General features: G+C 41.4%; 1 protein-coding gene across 7 annotated transcripts in view; it reads right to left on the bottom strand.

The window, feature by feature from the left end:
- PRDM10 (PR/SET domain 10) overlaps positions 1 to 17,678 on the bottom strand; it is a 44,827-nt gene that overhangs the window by 14,788 nt on the left and 12,361 nt on the right. For 6 of the 7 annotated variants that reach the window (XM_063178500.1, XM_063178502.1, XM_063178501.1 and 3 more), the window contains 9 exons: positions 16,557 to 16,616; positions 13,725 to 13,844; positions 12,558 to 12,765; positions 11,931 to 12,172; positions 10,694 to 10,897; positions 8,711 to 8,783; positions 7,984 to 8,101; positions 6,887 to 7,016; positions 4,512 to 4,736 (listed from right to left, as the gene is read on the bottom strand). In XM_063178500.1, coding sequence (XP_063034570.1) covers positions 4,512 to 4,736; positions 6,887 to 7,016; positions 7,984 to 8,101; positions 8,711 to 8,783; positions 10,694 to 10,897; positions 11,931 to 12,172; positions 12,558 to 12,765; positions 13,725 to 13,844; positions 16,557 to 16,616 — 1,380 coding nt within the window. The remainder of the gene's footprint in view (positions 1 to 4,511; positions 4,737 to 6,886; positions 7,017 to 7,983; positions 8,102 to 8,710; positions 8,784 to 10,693; positions 10,898 to 11,930; positions 12,173 to 12,557; positions 12,766 to 13,724; positions 13,845 to 16,556; positions 16,617 to 17,678) is intronic. The other variant, XM_063178503.1, reaches the window with a different exon arrangement.

Raw genomic sequence — 17,678 nt, 5'->3', positions numbered from 1 at the left:
ACTGTTTTTTACTGTTGCCACAAAGAAGAACAGAGTTTCAAAACATGATGACAAAGGCAGAATGGCAGCCTCATCAGCAGCACATAAGACCTTGTGAGCAATTCTCCACTTCTACTGTGCACAATGTCTCTTCTCAGCCCCTATGTTTTTGGTGTGTGTTTGCCTTCACTCTGCCTTTTCTGTAACATTTAATGATCGTTCTCTGTTTTCTCCCTACCCTTCAGATAAATGTTATAGAGCCATCCCAGTCCTGACCCAGTACTCTCTGCTGGATGAACAGATGCTGTTGGATGCACTGCCTATAGAAAGAGGGAAGGAGGTCCTGCACCTGCATTTCAATATTGGATGAGAACTTTCATGTTGGATAGTTGCAAAGCTGGAATTGAGTCCTATGAAATCCCCCAGCACACTGTCACCCATACTGCACTCCATGTATACTGCAATGCTCTATTCCTCTGCAAGAAGTCTAAGCAATAGCCACTCTTCTCTCAAATACTTCTATAAATCATTATTTATTGATGTCTTTTTTCACATTACACACAGAATCTACATCATGATAGTTAGAGAAATAATGTGGAAGAGCATAAATTTAAGTTGCATATTAGGAAGAAATTCTCAGCTGGGAGGGTGTCGAGGCCCTGTCACTGGCTGCCCAGAGGAGCTGTGGCTGCCCCATCCCTGGAAGCACTCAAGGCCATATTGGATGGGGCTTGGAGCAACCTGTCATAGTGGAAGATGTCCCTGCCCATAGCAGGGGAGTGGAGCTGGATGAGTTTTAAGGTTCCTCCCAGCCCAAACCACTCAGATTCCACTAGAATATTGCTGACACTTCTGAGCACATGTGTTCCATATGACCCATTCATGACTTCTGCAAACAGATTTCCCTGGTTTACTGTCTCCTTTGCTTGTGGGAATGTGGCAGGTGACACAACTGACATTTGCTGTGTCTCTTAAGCGCACACCAACAGCTGACACTGATTTAATAAAGGTATGAGCTCTTCTGCTGGAATGAGGGGACAGCTTGGGAATACTGTGAAATGCTGTGCTAAGAATAAAATTTGTGAACCTCAAGATCCTTTTTCACCATCTGAACTGCAGAGGGAAACCTAGACTTTCATTCCAGAAAAGAACAAGAGAGCAAATGTTTTGCTACAAAAAAAAAAATATTAACACTTTAATACAGGAGCTCCAAATAGGGCTTCCCAGGAGCTGTCATCATCACTATTCTCCATTTTACAAGTGGAGAATGGGAAACAGGGATCTGCTCTAAACCACACTGGGAATTGGAAAGACAGCCATGTGCTGTGCAAAATCTGATGTGCTGCTTGGAGTTCAAAAGATGTAACTGTCCCCTTAACCACAGGGAGATGCTAATAAAACATAGGTGAAAAGATGTATTTCAAGTCCTGAACTGCACTATTGAGTTTTGATTACTGGTACCTTAGCAGAGAGCTGACTGCTAATACAGCAGGCCAGACTCAACATAGCCCTCAAGGGCTACAGAATGTGAAATGTTTTACTGCTTTTTGCCTAGGTAATCTATCAACTACAAAAACAGAACCAAAGAACTAAGTGTTGTCACATTAACTTGTAGTATTGATCCGGCACAAACAATTGTGCAAATATATCTTCCAAAATTTTAACACTGATATTATGGCTCTTCATCCAAGCAATTTACTCCTATAAAATCCGCCTTAAATCTACAAAGAAGTGGCATGAAAAGAACTGGAGAAATGCAAATTGTTACTCAGGTAACAGTTCTGGACACTGGTTACCTAAAGAAGAATGAATGCGACGATTTATGGTGCAGGATCAATCAGGGAAACACTAAACAGGAGTTCGACCAAACAACATGGAAGGCAGTGTTGATACGTACCATTGGATTAGATACAAGAGAAACCCAATGAAACAAAAACCCAAACCTACCTGCAGCTCCAGCTGAGCAGGCAGCATTGAGAGAGAAAAAAATACTTATGTTATGCAATGGACTTGAGAAAACAGAAGCCTTGACTTCTGCAGGTCACTACAAGGGCTCTTCCAAATAGAGTTTACTGCTTTGAGGTTTTTGCCTCAGGAAACACTAAACAGATCTTCCAGGTTTAGTCTGTAGTTAGTAACTGGGGAGTTAAAAGGGCAAAGACAAAAACCACAGTTAATCTTGAAGGGGTTTTGTGACCTTTCCTGTTTTCCTAGGGCTCATTAACAGGGATGCAATGTGCATTGTAGAACCATAGTAAGAACAGAATGCTTTCAGCAAAAGGGAATAATTATGATGGATGACATCAGGATGACAACAGGATAGGGAGAAGGAGAGTAAAAAAGTTAAGGAGAAGGGACTTTTTCTAACCTCATTTTACTGGCTGTGGTCCTTTTTACACAAGTACTTGCATTTCTTTCACCATGAAGGAAGTGACTGTGCTTTCCAAATCGTATTCCTATCCCTCCTGTTTCTGGCATTAGCACACAGACACCCTACATACTGCCCAGAACTGAACTAAAAACAAAGATTCATTCTGGCTGTGGACCACAGTGTTCTTCTAATTTTCTACAAGAGTTCTTGAAGGGTGCGTGTATCTCTTTTCAATACTAAGGACCCCTCCAACTGCCATAGTTAAAGATCTCCAAGGAAATCCCACAGACTCTAAAGCAGAGGCTAAAAAATGAACTGATCCTATCAGGACTTGAACCCTAGGGCAGGACAAATCAGTGCTTCCACCTAGCATGAAAACACTCTCAGAGCACCACTGTCTTAAGCCTTAGAAAAGCTGAAGTAATTCACAAAGAATGACTGGTTTTGAAAACTAAATCCTATCAAATTAATAAGGAAGAATAAGAAATACACAGGTTTCAGAATCATAACCAGAAGTCAGGACTTTTTACCTGTTCTTTAAAATAATGTATCACATATCTAAAAATCAAATGTTTGCTTGCTTTTATTATGAAGTGCATGTTATTGTAGGCAGCTGCTGTGTGAGTGTTAAAAGGGTGATTTTTTAAAACATGATGCTTGCTGGTTTAGTCTTATCTCAAGTGCTCATTGCTCACAGTCTGATGCAATATGGAAAGGTCTGTGCAACCCTCCATCTGCCATTCTGCCAGTGCTACTGGCTTGAAACATCTCCAGGACTCAGCTGAACAGGAGCTGCCAGATAAAGGGAAAGTTTGGAAGACTTGAGATACAAACATATCACTGAACCACCACTGCACTCCTCTAAGCTGTCATCCATTTGTCATGAATTTACAGAGAACAAAAGCGAAGTCACAAGACAAAGAAGTAACTTCAGAATTTCTGTCATTTTCTTCCTACATTAATTATTTCAGAGGATCCTAAGTTCACATCTTGGGTTCAAAAGTTCAGGGAAATGGGCAATGCTTTCTTTTCTTTTCTGAGGATGCTGTAGCACACTGTAAGCAGTACATCCCCATGCTCTGTCAAAACTTCACCATCTCTCTCTGTACTCTATTATACACCCTTCAAAATACATTCAATAAAAAAATCCCACAAGATTTTAACATATGAAAATGAAATCGCTGGTAGAAACTTGTCATTCAGAGACTGCAAGCATTTTGTATGGTTAAAAACTGTGCAGTCTTAATGTGCCCAAACCGAACTCTTCCTTCAAGACATGCCACAACATTTCTGGGGTAATACCACCATTGGTCTTGCATATATATTACTCTAAACTGCAAGCAAAATTTGGTTCAACCTCTTCCTACACAGAATACTCAATTCCTTTCTAATCCTTCCTCATCCCCTAAAAATTACATCCCCTAAAAATGAACCCTGGCCCCACTGCAGCTGTTTCTTTCCTTAATCCAAAGTTAACACATGGAAGAAAAAGATTTTAAGCTAAATAAACTGATCTCCCGGTTACAAAGATTCAAGGATTTGAATTTGTGCTTGAATCATTTCCCACCCACACAGAGAAAAACCAGCTCAGCCAGTTGACATAGAGCTCAGACTCAAAGTGTTTGCTTTTAACACAGGTTTTGCTCTCAAAGGCAGGGTTTTCTTCCCCAAAAAAGGACTTTATCACTAAGTATCATCATCATCTAAGTGGATCCAAACTGATGTTGTGGTTCCTCTTCGGCAATTATTTGCAAGAGAGTTCTGAGACACACAGATGGTGCTGTGAGCAAGTCATTAGTATGTGCCACAGCACCAGGATCTGTCAGTTGTTTGAAGCACCCCTGCTTACCAGTTTGGATGGACTGTGTTTCCATGCAAGAATTACTGTGATGGAATTCAATCAGCTCCAGCTCCTGACCAGCTCTCACTAACACCTGTGAGATACTGTGCTACTGTTAGTGAGATACTCTCACTAACACCTTTGAGTCATTTATATGAGATTTGTCTTCCTCTCAGTGCAAAGAAAACTGCTATGAATGAGATACTTTATTTGGGATTTGGAAATGGATCTGACAGTGAAAGGAGGACCAGCTGGCCCTGGCAGGCAGGCCTGGCATTCCCTGGGTTACAGTGGACGTGATCCCTCATCCTCTGTGCTTACCCTGATGCGCTTTGCTCGCCTCATGTCATCTGCTGTCACGGAGCTCTGTGTGGACACCGTGTTCACCTCGTGCTGTGGCTGTACATGGAGCACGTGGTTTTCCTGCTGCTCCAGCGCTCCCTGTGGCTCTGTTGGCACCGGAGTCTGTTCCTGCTGCTCCAGCCCATTCAGTGGGGCTTGTCCGGCCTCATCAAACTGCCCCTTGCTGGAAAAATGCAGCAAGTCCTGAAATCGCAAATCATACAACCAGTGATTATTCCCCCCACCCACTGAAAAACACTTTTGATAGTATTCAGCAGACAACAAGATTTGTACATATTTAATCAGAAACTATAAATAAAACAGCATAGTGTAGTGTCTATACTAACTCCTACAGTTCTCCTACTGTGTCCACTGCTGCTTTTGGCATAATAACCTTCACCTACAGCAGTGTCACCCAGAGCTCCAGGGAGGCAGTGCTGCAGGCGGGTGACTCTCCATGGGCCATCCCTCTCTCTGCCCAGCCATGGTCATTATGCTTTCTTTCTCAGCATTCCTACTCATCCATTCAACTCAGCAACAATGATGCAGTAAATAATAAAATGCAATAAATAATAAAAATGGCATAAATTCTGGCAGCAAAACCAATCAGCATTATCTGGCTGATTAGCTGGATAATAGCCAACAGGGCTCTTCTGCACTCAGGACTATTTCTGCTTTAACCAAATAGACTAGTGCAGACCCAGGAAAAGAGAGAATTTCTGTCTCATGGAAACTGTTGTCACTTTGAAACACTGTGTGTCATTTTGCAGTGTCTCCTCCTTTCTAAAGAACTATCTGGAGTACCAAACAAGGTGATCATACTGAGTACTGTGTGGTTTTTTTATCCACTTTCAAGCTCTGCACACATCACTTCCATACATCACACAAAGCTGTTTTTCCTCCCCTTTTGCATTAGCATAAAAGGGAGGTGCTGTGAGCAGGAAGCACATGTCAGAAGTCTACATTCTTTCCCTGTGAGTTCCAATAACTCTTCTGGAGTGGAATTATCTTCTATTACATAAAAAAAAACCCCACAAATCCTTATTTGACACCACATAATGCAACTGAAGAAACTTAAAAGCACAAGCTAAGAAACAGAACACCAGAATTAATTTTGAATTATGTCAGTTGAAGGCTGGTGTTGTCAAAACACAAAAGCGGGTGTGGGAGAAGAAAACCAAGGAATGAGGCCCTTACAGACTGTGAGCGCTTACCAGAAAGAGACCCTTAGTAAACAATACACAATCTCAGTGTCCAGCCCAGGTCTGGGTGGCAAGTTTCCACCTTGCTGACACTCAGCTGTGTTCTCAGCATCCTGACTCTCCAGCTCCCAGGCAGAACTCGTGCCCAGCTTTAGCGAGGTGAGCAGACCTCCAAGGGCTTAGGGCATCATCCTATCCCACTGCACAGACACACGTGAGCCAGCTCTGTGCCATGCTCCAAGCTGGCAGGACACAAGCTACCTCCAGTCCAGAGGCCACTCACACACTGGACTGTGCCCAGCAAGCGCCATCTCCCCAGAGTGAAGGGTTTGGAACCAGCATTAGGTTTATTTGTCTAAATGAGGCTGGCATGTGTCATGTCAGCCTGTAGAGAGGGTGAGCTCACAACTGCCTGCACCTGCCTGCAGCATTTAGGGCATTGTAGCAGGAATTCACAGGCAGAGTATAGATTCCTCCATCTGAGTCAGCACAGAGCCATGACCCAGTGAGGAGCCAGAGGAAAATTACCCCTCCAAATACCAGCTTTCAGCTAAGTCATAAACCAGAACACTGATTCCTTTTGTCACTGCTCATAAAAGAACTTAGTGGTAACCTAAGCATGGTCACCATCAGAGAATTTAGATTTTACTTAAATGCATCATATTACATCCCTGCAGAATATAACCAACAGCTATAAGCAAAAGAACGTTTTGCAATAAGCCTGCCTACAGGAGGCCCTTCTGTTATTATTAAAACATCATGGAGAATCATATCTCAAACTGATTTAATTCTACCAGCAACAGTTTTAAGAGCAGGCTGACCTCACATTCCAGAAAGGACAAATAGAAGCCTAAACTACCATTACAGTTTTACTGTCTGAATTACTTCTGTGAGGCTGCTAAACTGTCACAATAACCCAACCTCACTGCTAAGGGCTTTGAAGTGAAACTTGATGAAGAAATCCAAGTGATTTTACAGGTTTTATAGTAGGGAAGTAGTGTGCTCTCCTGGCAGAGCATTCCAGCTAGAAACCAAGAATTATTCATGTGTAAGTCCAAAGCATACCTTCAGTTTGCATTGATGCCCCAAATTCTTTTAGTCAAGAGTTTACATTCCATGTGCTATTTTTTCCCTCCATCTCCAAAAATATACCTGTGTTCCTTCTTCACACTTTTCACCATTTTCACTGGTTACTTCTATGTGCATAAATTTGGGAGGGCGCCCAGGGCGTCTGCCTGGTCCAAATCTTCTCTTTCCTCGCCCACGACCTCGGCCTCTGGTTCTGCAGAATACAGGAGTGCTCCAGGTTAAGATACAAAAAAAAAGACTAATTTGGATTCTCCACTGAATTTATGCTTTCTTTCTCAGCATTCCTACTCACCCATTCAACTCAGCAACAATGATGCAGTAAATAATAAAATACAGTAAATAATAAAAACTGAATAAATTCTGGCAGCAAAAACAATGGGTTTCTGCCTGGTATCTATTTATTTTGTGCTTTATGAGAAGCCAAGGTTCAGAATACATTAAAATTTCTATCAGTAATCATGGGACCAAGAGGACTACTTGCTTCCATCCAGCCCTCTGCCATGGCAGACTTCTTCTAACACCCCAGTTTATGTTGTGCTGAGAAGCATTTTCAGCATGCTGGAACAAGTGCACAAGGACACCCATTTGAAATTTGAAGCCATAACATTCCTCCCCAAAAAGCACTCAGTTGTTGATGTCAGGCACTAAACAGAAGGGAACAATTTTGTGTCAAAAAAGCTAAACAAAACAGAGTCACTTGCTACATTTCAGGAGAAAAGAAGGCACCAATATTTTCTGCTCTGTGACAGGTGTTTGTAGATTCAGTTTTCAGTAAGTCAGGATAAACTATCTTGCCAGTGGCACAATGAGACACTAGAAGCCTTGTTTTCCAAGCTCTGTTATTTCTGTATCTCTGAGAAACATAGTATTTCAATACTGTGATTGAAATGCTGAAGCATTACAAATATTTAAAGTCATTGTCAAAAGAAAAACAAAACAAAAAAAACTTCACTAATTTCAACAGACTATTTATTTCTCTCAAGCTACGTGTTTCACTAAGTCTTAGACCAGTCAGCCTCCTGCTGCCACGATTTTCCATTCTGGTGCTGACCTGATCTCTCCTGAGTTGGTCACTAAGATTTGCAGGACAAAGCCCCTCCTTTCTGCATGTTTGGGGAAGCACCACAGTGATCCACAAGCAAAGCTAAGGCTGTCAGTACCTGCTGAAGAAGTCCAGCTTCTCGTCATGGGAGTTGAGGTGCTGCTGGAGCTGCTCTGAGCTCATGAAACGCCGATTGCACTCGTAACATGGCCAGTTCTTTTCCTGCTCCCTGAGCACTGTCGGAAACGTCAGTAACACCATTTCACTCATCACCTCATTTTTTTACCCCCAGCCTCTCTATCCTCTGTGGGCCAGATTTCTCCCCTGAAGGTTAGACAGGCTGCAGAATACCCAGCCCTGCTCTGCTGGTCTTTGCCTTTATATTCTCTGTACTGTGCCAAGACCATAGCTCATCACAGAGACACAAAGATCACTGGGGACAATTCTCATGGAATATCAACGCTGTTAGATATTCAGGGGGATTCTAAAATTCACCCTTGTGTGGAAGAGCATCTACAGGATTGTGCCTCTGGTGTAAGTTAAGGGAAATCAAGGGAAATTTCTAAATCTAAAGCAGTCACACAGCAGACAGTGAGTACAGAAACAGATCTCTTCTTCAGAGGAAGTAACCTAAAACTTCCCAGAAACTGAAGAAAAGGCTTAAATTAAGGTAATATTCTTATGAGAATAGTTATTGGAAATAAGCCCCAATAACACAATCAAGATGTGGCTTAACTTTTCCTAACCTAGCAGAAATTTGGGAGCATTATACAGGCCATATACTTGAAAGTAAGGAGTGCAACTCGCAACCACCACCACACTGAAAGCAGAAGATCTCAAGTTACCCTTCCTTTCCTCCTCAGTTATGTCATGGATCTTCTGGTTCACAAACTCAGCATAGGAGGCAGCATACCACACCTGCAGCAGGAGCACAAGGTAACAGGACACTGAAGTGGAGCCAAAACTAATGGAATTTTGTTTTAAAATGGGTTTTAAGCAACACATTTACTTCACTTGCCTCAACCACTAACTCTTATTTCTCTTTCCACCCTCAATAATAAAGTCTGGTAAGATCAATGTGGCCCCACTGAGGAATGTAAGAGCTTTGCCCAGGAAGTACATCCATTTAATTTTAAGGTCTAGCTTCCTAACACAAATGTTTATCTCGCACATGGCTTCCAGTAGCTCTAAAGGAAGTAAGATTAATATCTCTTCAAATCCAGCTATATGACTGTAAAGGAAGGATGTCATCAGAGTACTGATACTTGTACCAAGAGGAATGGAAATGTTATTAACTTGGGGGATTTCCCATTTCTTTCCTGCTCTCCTTACTTAGACAATAGGTAGCACCATCCACATAGACTCATTTAAAATGCTTCTGAGCTTCAGAAGGATTGGAACAATATGGTTATGCTTCCCAGAACAAAAATCTGCCAGGCTAGCATGATGGACCCACTTTTGTCATACAAGGAATTTAAGCCTTCAGCAAAGGCAACCACACGAGGCAGGGAGATAAAGTTTATAAAAGCCTAAAAGCAGATGCTCACATTTCGATGAGAATTCTTCCATCATTTCATTTGTTTGATGAAAAAGAGTGGATTTTAGAAAAGATTTCTCAAAGAAGGCATCAACAGATTTTCATCAGGAAAAACTCAAACAAGTTTGAACTTGCAGTGGGCACAGGCAGAGGTGAGTAGGATTTCAAGGACTATCCAGCAGGTGCATCACTCTGCAGGAATCTCACTAGCTGGACAAAGACAAAAACCTGGAGCTCCTGGACTACACACCTGGCAGGCAAATCAAAACTTCCCAGCTTCAACTACTTTAATCTCTGGACAAAATGTGCATGAATGCCCTATATCCACTTGGGGAAGAAATCAGGACACTAAGCCTTCCAGTTAGCAAGCCATTTTACCCCAAAAGACACTATTAACACAAAGTAAGAAAAATAATGCTCCTACATGGAGGTCTGTACAGATTTAAAGTCTTATTTCGAATTGTTTTAAAAACTGTTGAGAAAATGGTATTTGAATACAGTTAAAATGGATTTGTAAGATTTCTAGTAATTCAGCTTAAAACATTAAGGACTGATTTCAGATAGTCCTGCTCTTAAAGGGTACAAGTAGGCTTTTGCCCTGATTCAGTAAGTGCACTTACTAAACAGTTGTTTTTCCAGACAAATTGTTGAAATCTACATTCAAGAAGAGATTTGAAGAACAACAAAATTTCCTGATATCAAATTTTTTTGGTCTTCCTCCCAGTGCCCAGAAAATGTTGAAAATTAAGGCCATCTCAGCCAGCCACACTGCTTTGAGCTCAAGATAATCAATAAATTTTCAGAGGGAACAAAAAGCAAACTACAGGGAAATCACAATATCCTTTATCATTTTTCACATGCAAAGTTTCAAAAGCTCCAGGAAAGCCAGGTAAAAGGAGAGACCACATTCACTTAAGGCACCAGAAAACAAGCCAGGAACACACAGGGCTAACTGGAAAGGGCATCCAGAATTAAAAAAATACAATTGCTGCAATAAAAATTAGATTGTGTCAGCAAAATATATGCTGTGTAAAGCATGACAGGGAGAGACAAGTAATTTACCTAATTTTATTTTAAATTTCCTCATGAACCAAAGCTCATTAAAACGCATATGTTGGTGACTAACTACTTACTGACTTCAGTGATATTCAATTCAGGCCAGGCTTTTTCAGAGGAAAAAAGTTCTAAAACTATTCACATCAGTAGTTTTTGGCACTTAATAGGCATCAACTTTTAAAGTACTATTTAACCAGTAAAAAGACAGAATCCTGACACACAAGCAATGCCATACCTTGAGTTCCTGCTTGGGTTCCACATTTTTAATGGTGGTGTAATAAATGTGGTGGCCATACTGATAGGCCACTAGGTTCTGCTCCAGGTGATTTTGAGCTGGACGCACAAACATCATCCAGTTACACAGAGCCTCACTGGACAGCTCAAACCACAAGTCCTCTTGCAAGTCTCTGTCTTTTCTGTCACCCTTATCAAGAGAAACCTGTAGCAAAATCCAATTACATGTGACTGTAACTGCCTGGCAGCACATTCAAAAGAATTTGACTTACTAAGGAAACTACAGTGCCCATGCAACTGTTACATTAGGGGAGCAATGAAGACATAGCTCATTTTCTCTTTACTAACAGAGATCCAGAAACAAGCAGAAACTTATTTAGCAACAGGTAAAGATTAACTAGGGAGGCACAATGGATCCTTCCAAGGTTTTCAGGGACAAGAATCATTCATTAAAGGGGTCAGGCACAGTATGAACAAGTGACTATAACAAATGACAGACAAGTAGCTGTAGCTTTAGTAGGCTACAGAAACATCAGTCAGAAGCTTCTAACTGGCAGACCCACTTTTCCTTCCATTTCTTGAGTCATGACACTGCCTCAAGCAGGAAACAGCTTTTTTTTAGCTCAACTTCTCTTGGTTGCTGAATCTGCCTATGGTCACAACTTGCTTGTCAGACACTGACCATCAGAGCCCTCCTAAGACTGTGGATCTAAACTCCAACAAATAAAGGACCAATTTTTCCTAGTGAAACCAGCATGGATAAATGGATAGAAGTCTCTCAAATACATTTTACCCCATACAATTACTTGGCAAGAGGAAAGGCATAAAAATATCTCCTCACCCCTACATCTTATGAATAGAAAAGTAAGAAACGTATTTTGAACTGCGGTTACAACATGACATAAAAGAATGGCTGCAGAATTTCCTCAGAAGGGGCTGCTACTTTTATGTCCAGATGCTGCTTCAGCTGATGTGATAGTGATTCACAGCCTTCCATGTTATGCACCCTATATATACATATATATAGCCTACCACCATAGTGCCAAAACATTCACGGGGACTAGTGTGTCACCCTGAATAACAGAGCAAACTTGAAGCCAAAACTATCTGGGTATTTCTTAGTTACATTCAGAGATGGAAGTAACAAAATATCTCTAGTGAATTGATGAAAGTAGAGTGACAAATTAATGAAAATCAAAGCTAAGGCACAAATTGATTTCCCCTTTTCTCACCCTTACCTTCAAATGGATATAGCAGTCTTTGAGCTCAGTCTGTCTGACCAGAGGTCCTTCCACAGGCCCAAACTGTGTTCGCTTTGGGATGCGCCTTTTGGAGAACACACCTCCCAAAAACCTGTCTATATAGAGCACCAGGGGAAGGCTGGCCCTCGCCCTGGTCAGCACAGGCCGGTTTGGGATGGGATGCAAAGGTCCATGTTTTGGACACACTGAGGGATGTGCGTTATTACACTCTTCACACCCTGCAACAAAAAGGCAGAGAGGACATGACTTTCAGGCAGACACTCACACACCAGCTCAGAGACAGCCTTATCTCTCTCTAAACATCTTTGGCTCAGCTGTGGGAACATTTATGCCAATAGTCTGTCTATATTTCAAAATATTAGACAGGCCAGTGTCCAGCAAAATAGGAACAAATCAGCTCAGAGACTTCACTAGAGACAGAATTTTGTCTTTTCAGTCAAGCAGCCCAATTTGAATTCACATTTCTCTGTGAATCAAGACTCACATGTACTCATTACTGCGAAAATCTCAATGGTTTTTGCCTCTCTTTACTAAAGGTCTAATGGAGAGGGGAGAAAAGAAGGGGGGGCAGGTAGTACACTACACATGACTGCACATGCTTACACAAATCATTGGGATCAAAGGGTCGAGGTGGATCTGGATCCCACTCATCCATGTCAGTGTCTTCCCCATCTTCATCCTCATCTTCATCCTCATCATCTTCCTCTTTTGTTTCTATCCTTTCCATTTGATTCTGCAGAGGTGCTAAAGAATCAGAACCATCCACAGCCTCCATAGGAGGTAACACTTGGTTATGCACCGGTAATGATGCCTGAGGAGAGAATTCACAATCAGTTCAAGCTGATTCAATAAGCAAACCACAAGGACAAGTAATGAAGGTCCTGGCTAGCCTACCCTTCCTGCTGCCTATGGTAATGGAGAGGAGGACAAGAGAAGGTGCTAAATGACTGCCAAAGGATGTTTTGCATGGCTGGCTGCTGCTGATGGCCTCACCGAAAACACCTGTATTACTCCCTGGCTATACCCTGCCAAGGACTCAGTTCTCAGAAGAAACTGAACTCAGAGAAGTTCTTGATCCTTGCAGAAAGTTTAAAACCAAGTCCAGGCTCTGTGGATATTACCTAGTGCCTAAAGCTGTATTTTAATTTCTTTTGTACAAGTGAGAGAATCCTGCACTTTGGCACACCATCTTCTCTTGACAATCCAACAAAACCAATCTCCAGAGTACAAAGGTAGAGGTCAAGAGGGGGTGAGGTAATGTGGAGACTGGATATAAAGCACAGGACATGAAGAACAGTTGAGGCCATTGCACACTTCCACTAATTTTCAAGTTTAGCCCTTTCCTTCCTTAAAAGAACTGCAACATTTGAAATTTGGCGCATATTTCATCACCCACAAGGTTTCTCAGGTAGAGAACAAGAAATAGTACACACAGCAGAGCTGCTCGAAAACACTGGCAAGGAAACCCAGTGGATGTTACTGTGACAGTCAGCACTACACCTTCTGTTAACTTCACTTTTCAGCACTGACAGACTTTTAAAGGGGCTGCTCACAGAACCATCATTGAAACAGGTTTCTCTGTATATTAAATATATGATATCCTAAACCCCCATACATTCCATGGCAAGACTAGGGAAGACAGTAAAATCTGCACTACACCCTTCTCAAATCTCCTCCCAGATCACTCAGCTGCATTTCATCCCCAGAGATGATGGAGCAATGGAATCAGTGCGCTCGTACATGAAAAGGAAAGGGTGCCTGGCAACTTACTCTATCTGCTTGTGGCCCCTGCTCCAGAGCCACTGGCTGGGGGGGATCAGCAACGCTGCCGAGCACAGACAGGTTGGTGGGATTCATGCTCTGAGCAGCAGCAGGCAAGAGCACCGTTACCTAAAATCACAGGCACTCATTTTAGCACTGCAGCATTTCCATCAGTCACTTAACACATGGGCAGGGCCCAGCATGCACAGCTCCCTTGAGCCCTGCACTCTACTCAAAAACTGCTGCATTCCCATCATTTTTGGGGTTCAAATAGGGATAATGGGCTTGGACAGAACCTGCAGCTCCTCGGACAAAGGGAAAGACTTAAAATCTATAGACTTTGCAATTTCTGAATTACCTATTACATATTTTTAAATTAAGGTCCTGGGTTCAATTGCACTAAAAACAGATGTTAGGAGCTCTTTAGCTCTTGGTAAAACCAGTGATTTGGGGTCTCTTTTCCTCTACACCCAAATTTACTTTCATTTTCAAGGGAAAAGGTAAAGAAGGACTAAAAAACATTTCCTCATTTTTTGACTTTTTCTTTCCTCAACCAAACCTTGCTGATGGCTGAGGAGTTTAGAAGTAGATAAGCTTTAAGATCCCTTCCAATCCAAATAATTTGGTGATTCTATGATCCAGGCTCCATAAAAATCAAGATGGTGTATTGACCTCATGAGATGATCAACCTCTCAAAAAAGAGGTTCCCAACAATTATTTTTCTTTACATTTGGTCAAACTGTATATTTTTGTTTACATACTTCTTTTTGGTGCTGTAACAAGCAAATTAATGCATATTACATTGTTCTCATCCATTCAGCAATAAAACAAAGCACAACTAAGGAATCACCTTAGTTGTGCTTTGCTTTATTGCTGAATCCCTAGGAATCACATTTCCTGCCTTTTGCTTCCTGCTTATCTATACTGGAATTTGCACCATTATTTCATGTGACTTTTCATCCTCCTCTACAGCTGATATCGTGTGGCTTCTAGTCTGTGTCTCTGACTGTGAAGCAGCTTTTTTGCTGAAATCCAAGCTCTTGCCTCTCTGCAGAGTGCTTAATAAATATCAGATAAAACTGAGAACAGTGCATTGGGCCAGTAGCAAGGGAGCAGACAACAAAATTCATAATGTAAGCACTCGGTCTTAGTACTCCAAACTAGTTGCTTAGTTTAAAGAGGTATTAAGAGTATTTTATGAAACTCCTGGAAAACAACAGCAAAAAGACTTCAAGGAATGGTGCAACGGTGAGGATGAAACCACCATGACAGTCTGGTACTGACACTTCTGAAGCCAAGTGGCAACAAAGAGGCATCATTATTCCTCCAGTGCGCCAGCAAGGATAGGGTCATACAGATCTGGATCTATTAGTACCCCCTATTAGCATTGCCTACTACTAATCACACCAAACATACCCTTACTTGCACTTCCATGTCAGGCACTGCATGGATTATGGACATTATTTTTAAAAAACTCTCACTTTCTTTCTACAATAAAGTTTCTTCTGAAAGACACGAGGAGCTTTAATTATTATTTTATCATTAGTTGTCAGTTCAGGGATGTCCCACATGAAATGCTGCTGTAAAAACAGCTGCACAGGCAGAAGTTGATATAATGAGGGATTAACTGTTCACCAAAAAAATTAATATCTATGTTAGGACTGCTATCAGACTGTGTTGGAATGGAGGACAGGCTGAGGACAAGGCCTGAGGACAAGGCAAGTGCTGCTGGGGTAATAACAGCAGATCACCTGTGTTGGAACTCCCATCTGCACTGTGTACAAATAATCTCTAACTAATCAAACATTTGTTAAATGAGCTTTAAGACAATTAAATAAGAATTTCTCGCTTTTTAATGCAGGGAAATTGATGGAGAAAAACTTCAAGAGCAAAACTCCAGAGAATAAGTAGAATGAGAAGACAGGCAACACCTTTATTGTGTTAGTCGTTGCTTTCCATCTGTGCCTCAACTATTTAGAAAATTTGTTTTCAGCACAGATTCAATCTCACTCTGCCCCAAGACTGTCAATAAACACACATTTTAATGATGGCTTTGGTGATGATTCAGAACTAGTACATCCATTCACACATGTCATTAAAGACTCACCAAGCAGAAATGATTTTAAGTCTATGACAAGCAGAGAATTCCAACCAGAGATCTGAAAGCACCTATCTACAGCTGATTATCACAGCGCAGTCCCCAAAGATAGCAGTAAGAGTTAATAACAACTTCCCCATCCATGATGGATGTAAAAAGAATAGGAAAAATCATCATAACCCTATAAACACAGGCTGCAGTTTTATTTTTTCCCAGCCCACCTCACACTGGCAAGCCCACCTCACCTGACAGGGGAGCCAGTCACTGAACTTCTTCAGGTTTCAAACTTAATTTCCTGTGACATTTCTAGTAAATCTAGAATTTAATCTAATTTTTCTATCCCTCAAAAGCCTTCTGTGGACTCCAAGGCATTTGGATCAGAACCTGTATGAGGACAACTAAAAACCCCACCTTTCCAAAATGACACATTCAGATGACAACAGCCAAATCTGCTGCAGGGACACTGCTGAAAGATTTTTTTCATGCTATCTGGGGCAGTAAATTATAATTTTTGCTGAATATGAATTAAAGAGAATAAACTCAAAATAATTCATAACTTTTACTGTCACTTGTGCTCAAGGCAGTCATTGGCCTTGATCAGGATAACAGTACAAGACTAAGATTGTCACTGGACAACTTCAAAAACAGCTCATTACCCTCCTGCATCAAATGAATGTCCCTTTACCTTCCCTAACTGTTCCCTCACAATATTAGGCCCAAAATGAATAATATCTCTTCCTTACCTGCTGGGTGGTAGCATCCTGTTGGACGTAAGCCACTTGGGACGGATCTGTAAACAGAGTCTAGACAGAGTGAAAAAGGTTTATCAAACCAGCCATGGGGGTTTTTACTCCCAACTCACACAAAAGTTACCCTGCCATTATGAAACAACCCACACTCGAGCCTTTGTCAGCAGCTTCTAACCTGTCCGTTACCACCGCAAACTACTTCAACTTATCCAAGTAAACCTATATACATGGAAATTTAAAATTAGGAAATGCTCCATTAAGAGTTAATGTATTTATGTGGCACTTTGCATCTGTACAGCTGAAGTGTTTCACGAATTTTTTTTTTTTTTTATTTACCAAAATCACTTTGTCAGTTGATGATTTGATAAAAGAATGAAATTCAATAGCTCTATCTATGCCCTTAATGTGTAACACTTAAAAGCAGGATAGAAAGTAACTGTGAGCTTTTTCTTCCTGAAAATTTACAACTATCATGCACATCCTATATAGGAATTTGATATGGCCAGGATGCTGTTTAATTTCAGAGAAGCCATGCCAACTTCAGTATTCTGCAAGAACAGCCCTGACAGAATCCCAGGAAATGCAAGACTAAGGATTGACTGAGGCCAGCCTGCCTTAGCCAAAACTTGAAATATCTGAGCTTGAAGCAGCCTGGCTACAATAAAATAAAGCATGATATAATTCAAATTCCTTTAGCATTGTGATAATTTCATCTTAGATGCGGAAGAGTGTCTGAATACTACATATCTTTTGAGACAATGGCTGCATTTAGAGTTTTGGAGTTAGTTGGCCAGTAACTTCCTGATAGATATCCTCTCAGAACACCCCTTCACACAGAAGCTGGTTTTCTGGGACAGCTGACAGGTGCACAAGACACAATGTGCCACATGAGGCCCTGCCAGGACAACAGGGGTGCCAGGGACGTGCACTTTGCAGCACAGCTCATCTGCTCTGTCAGCAAAGATATTATAAAACACTCTGGACAAAGCGAGCCTGTTCCTTTTTAATCTGTCCACACAGAAGCAGAGATGCATAGCATATTGACCCCATATAAACATATACTGCAAGGAATAAAGGCTGTTTGATATGATTATGCAGAAGAAAATTAATATAAAA

The sequence above is a fragment of the Melospiza melodia genome, chromosome 29, assembly GCF_035770615.1.
Source record: "Melospiza melodia melodia isolate bMelMel2 chromosome 29, bMelMel2.pri, whole genome shotgun sequence".
Classification (NCBI taxonomy): Eukaryota; Metazoa; Chordata; class Aves; order Passeriformes; family Passerellidae; genus Melospiza; species Melospiza melodia.
This window is presented reverse-complemented; position numbering and strand designations above follow the sequence as displayed.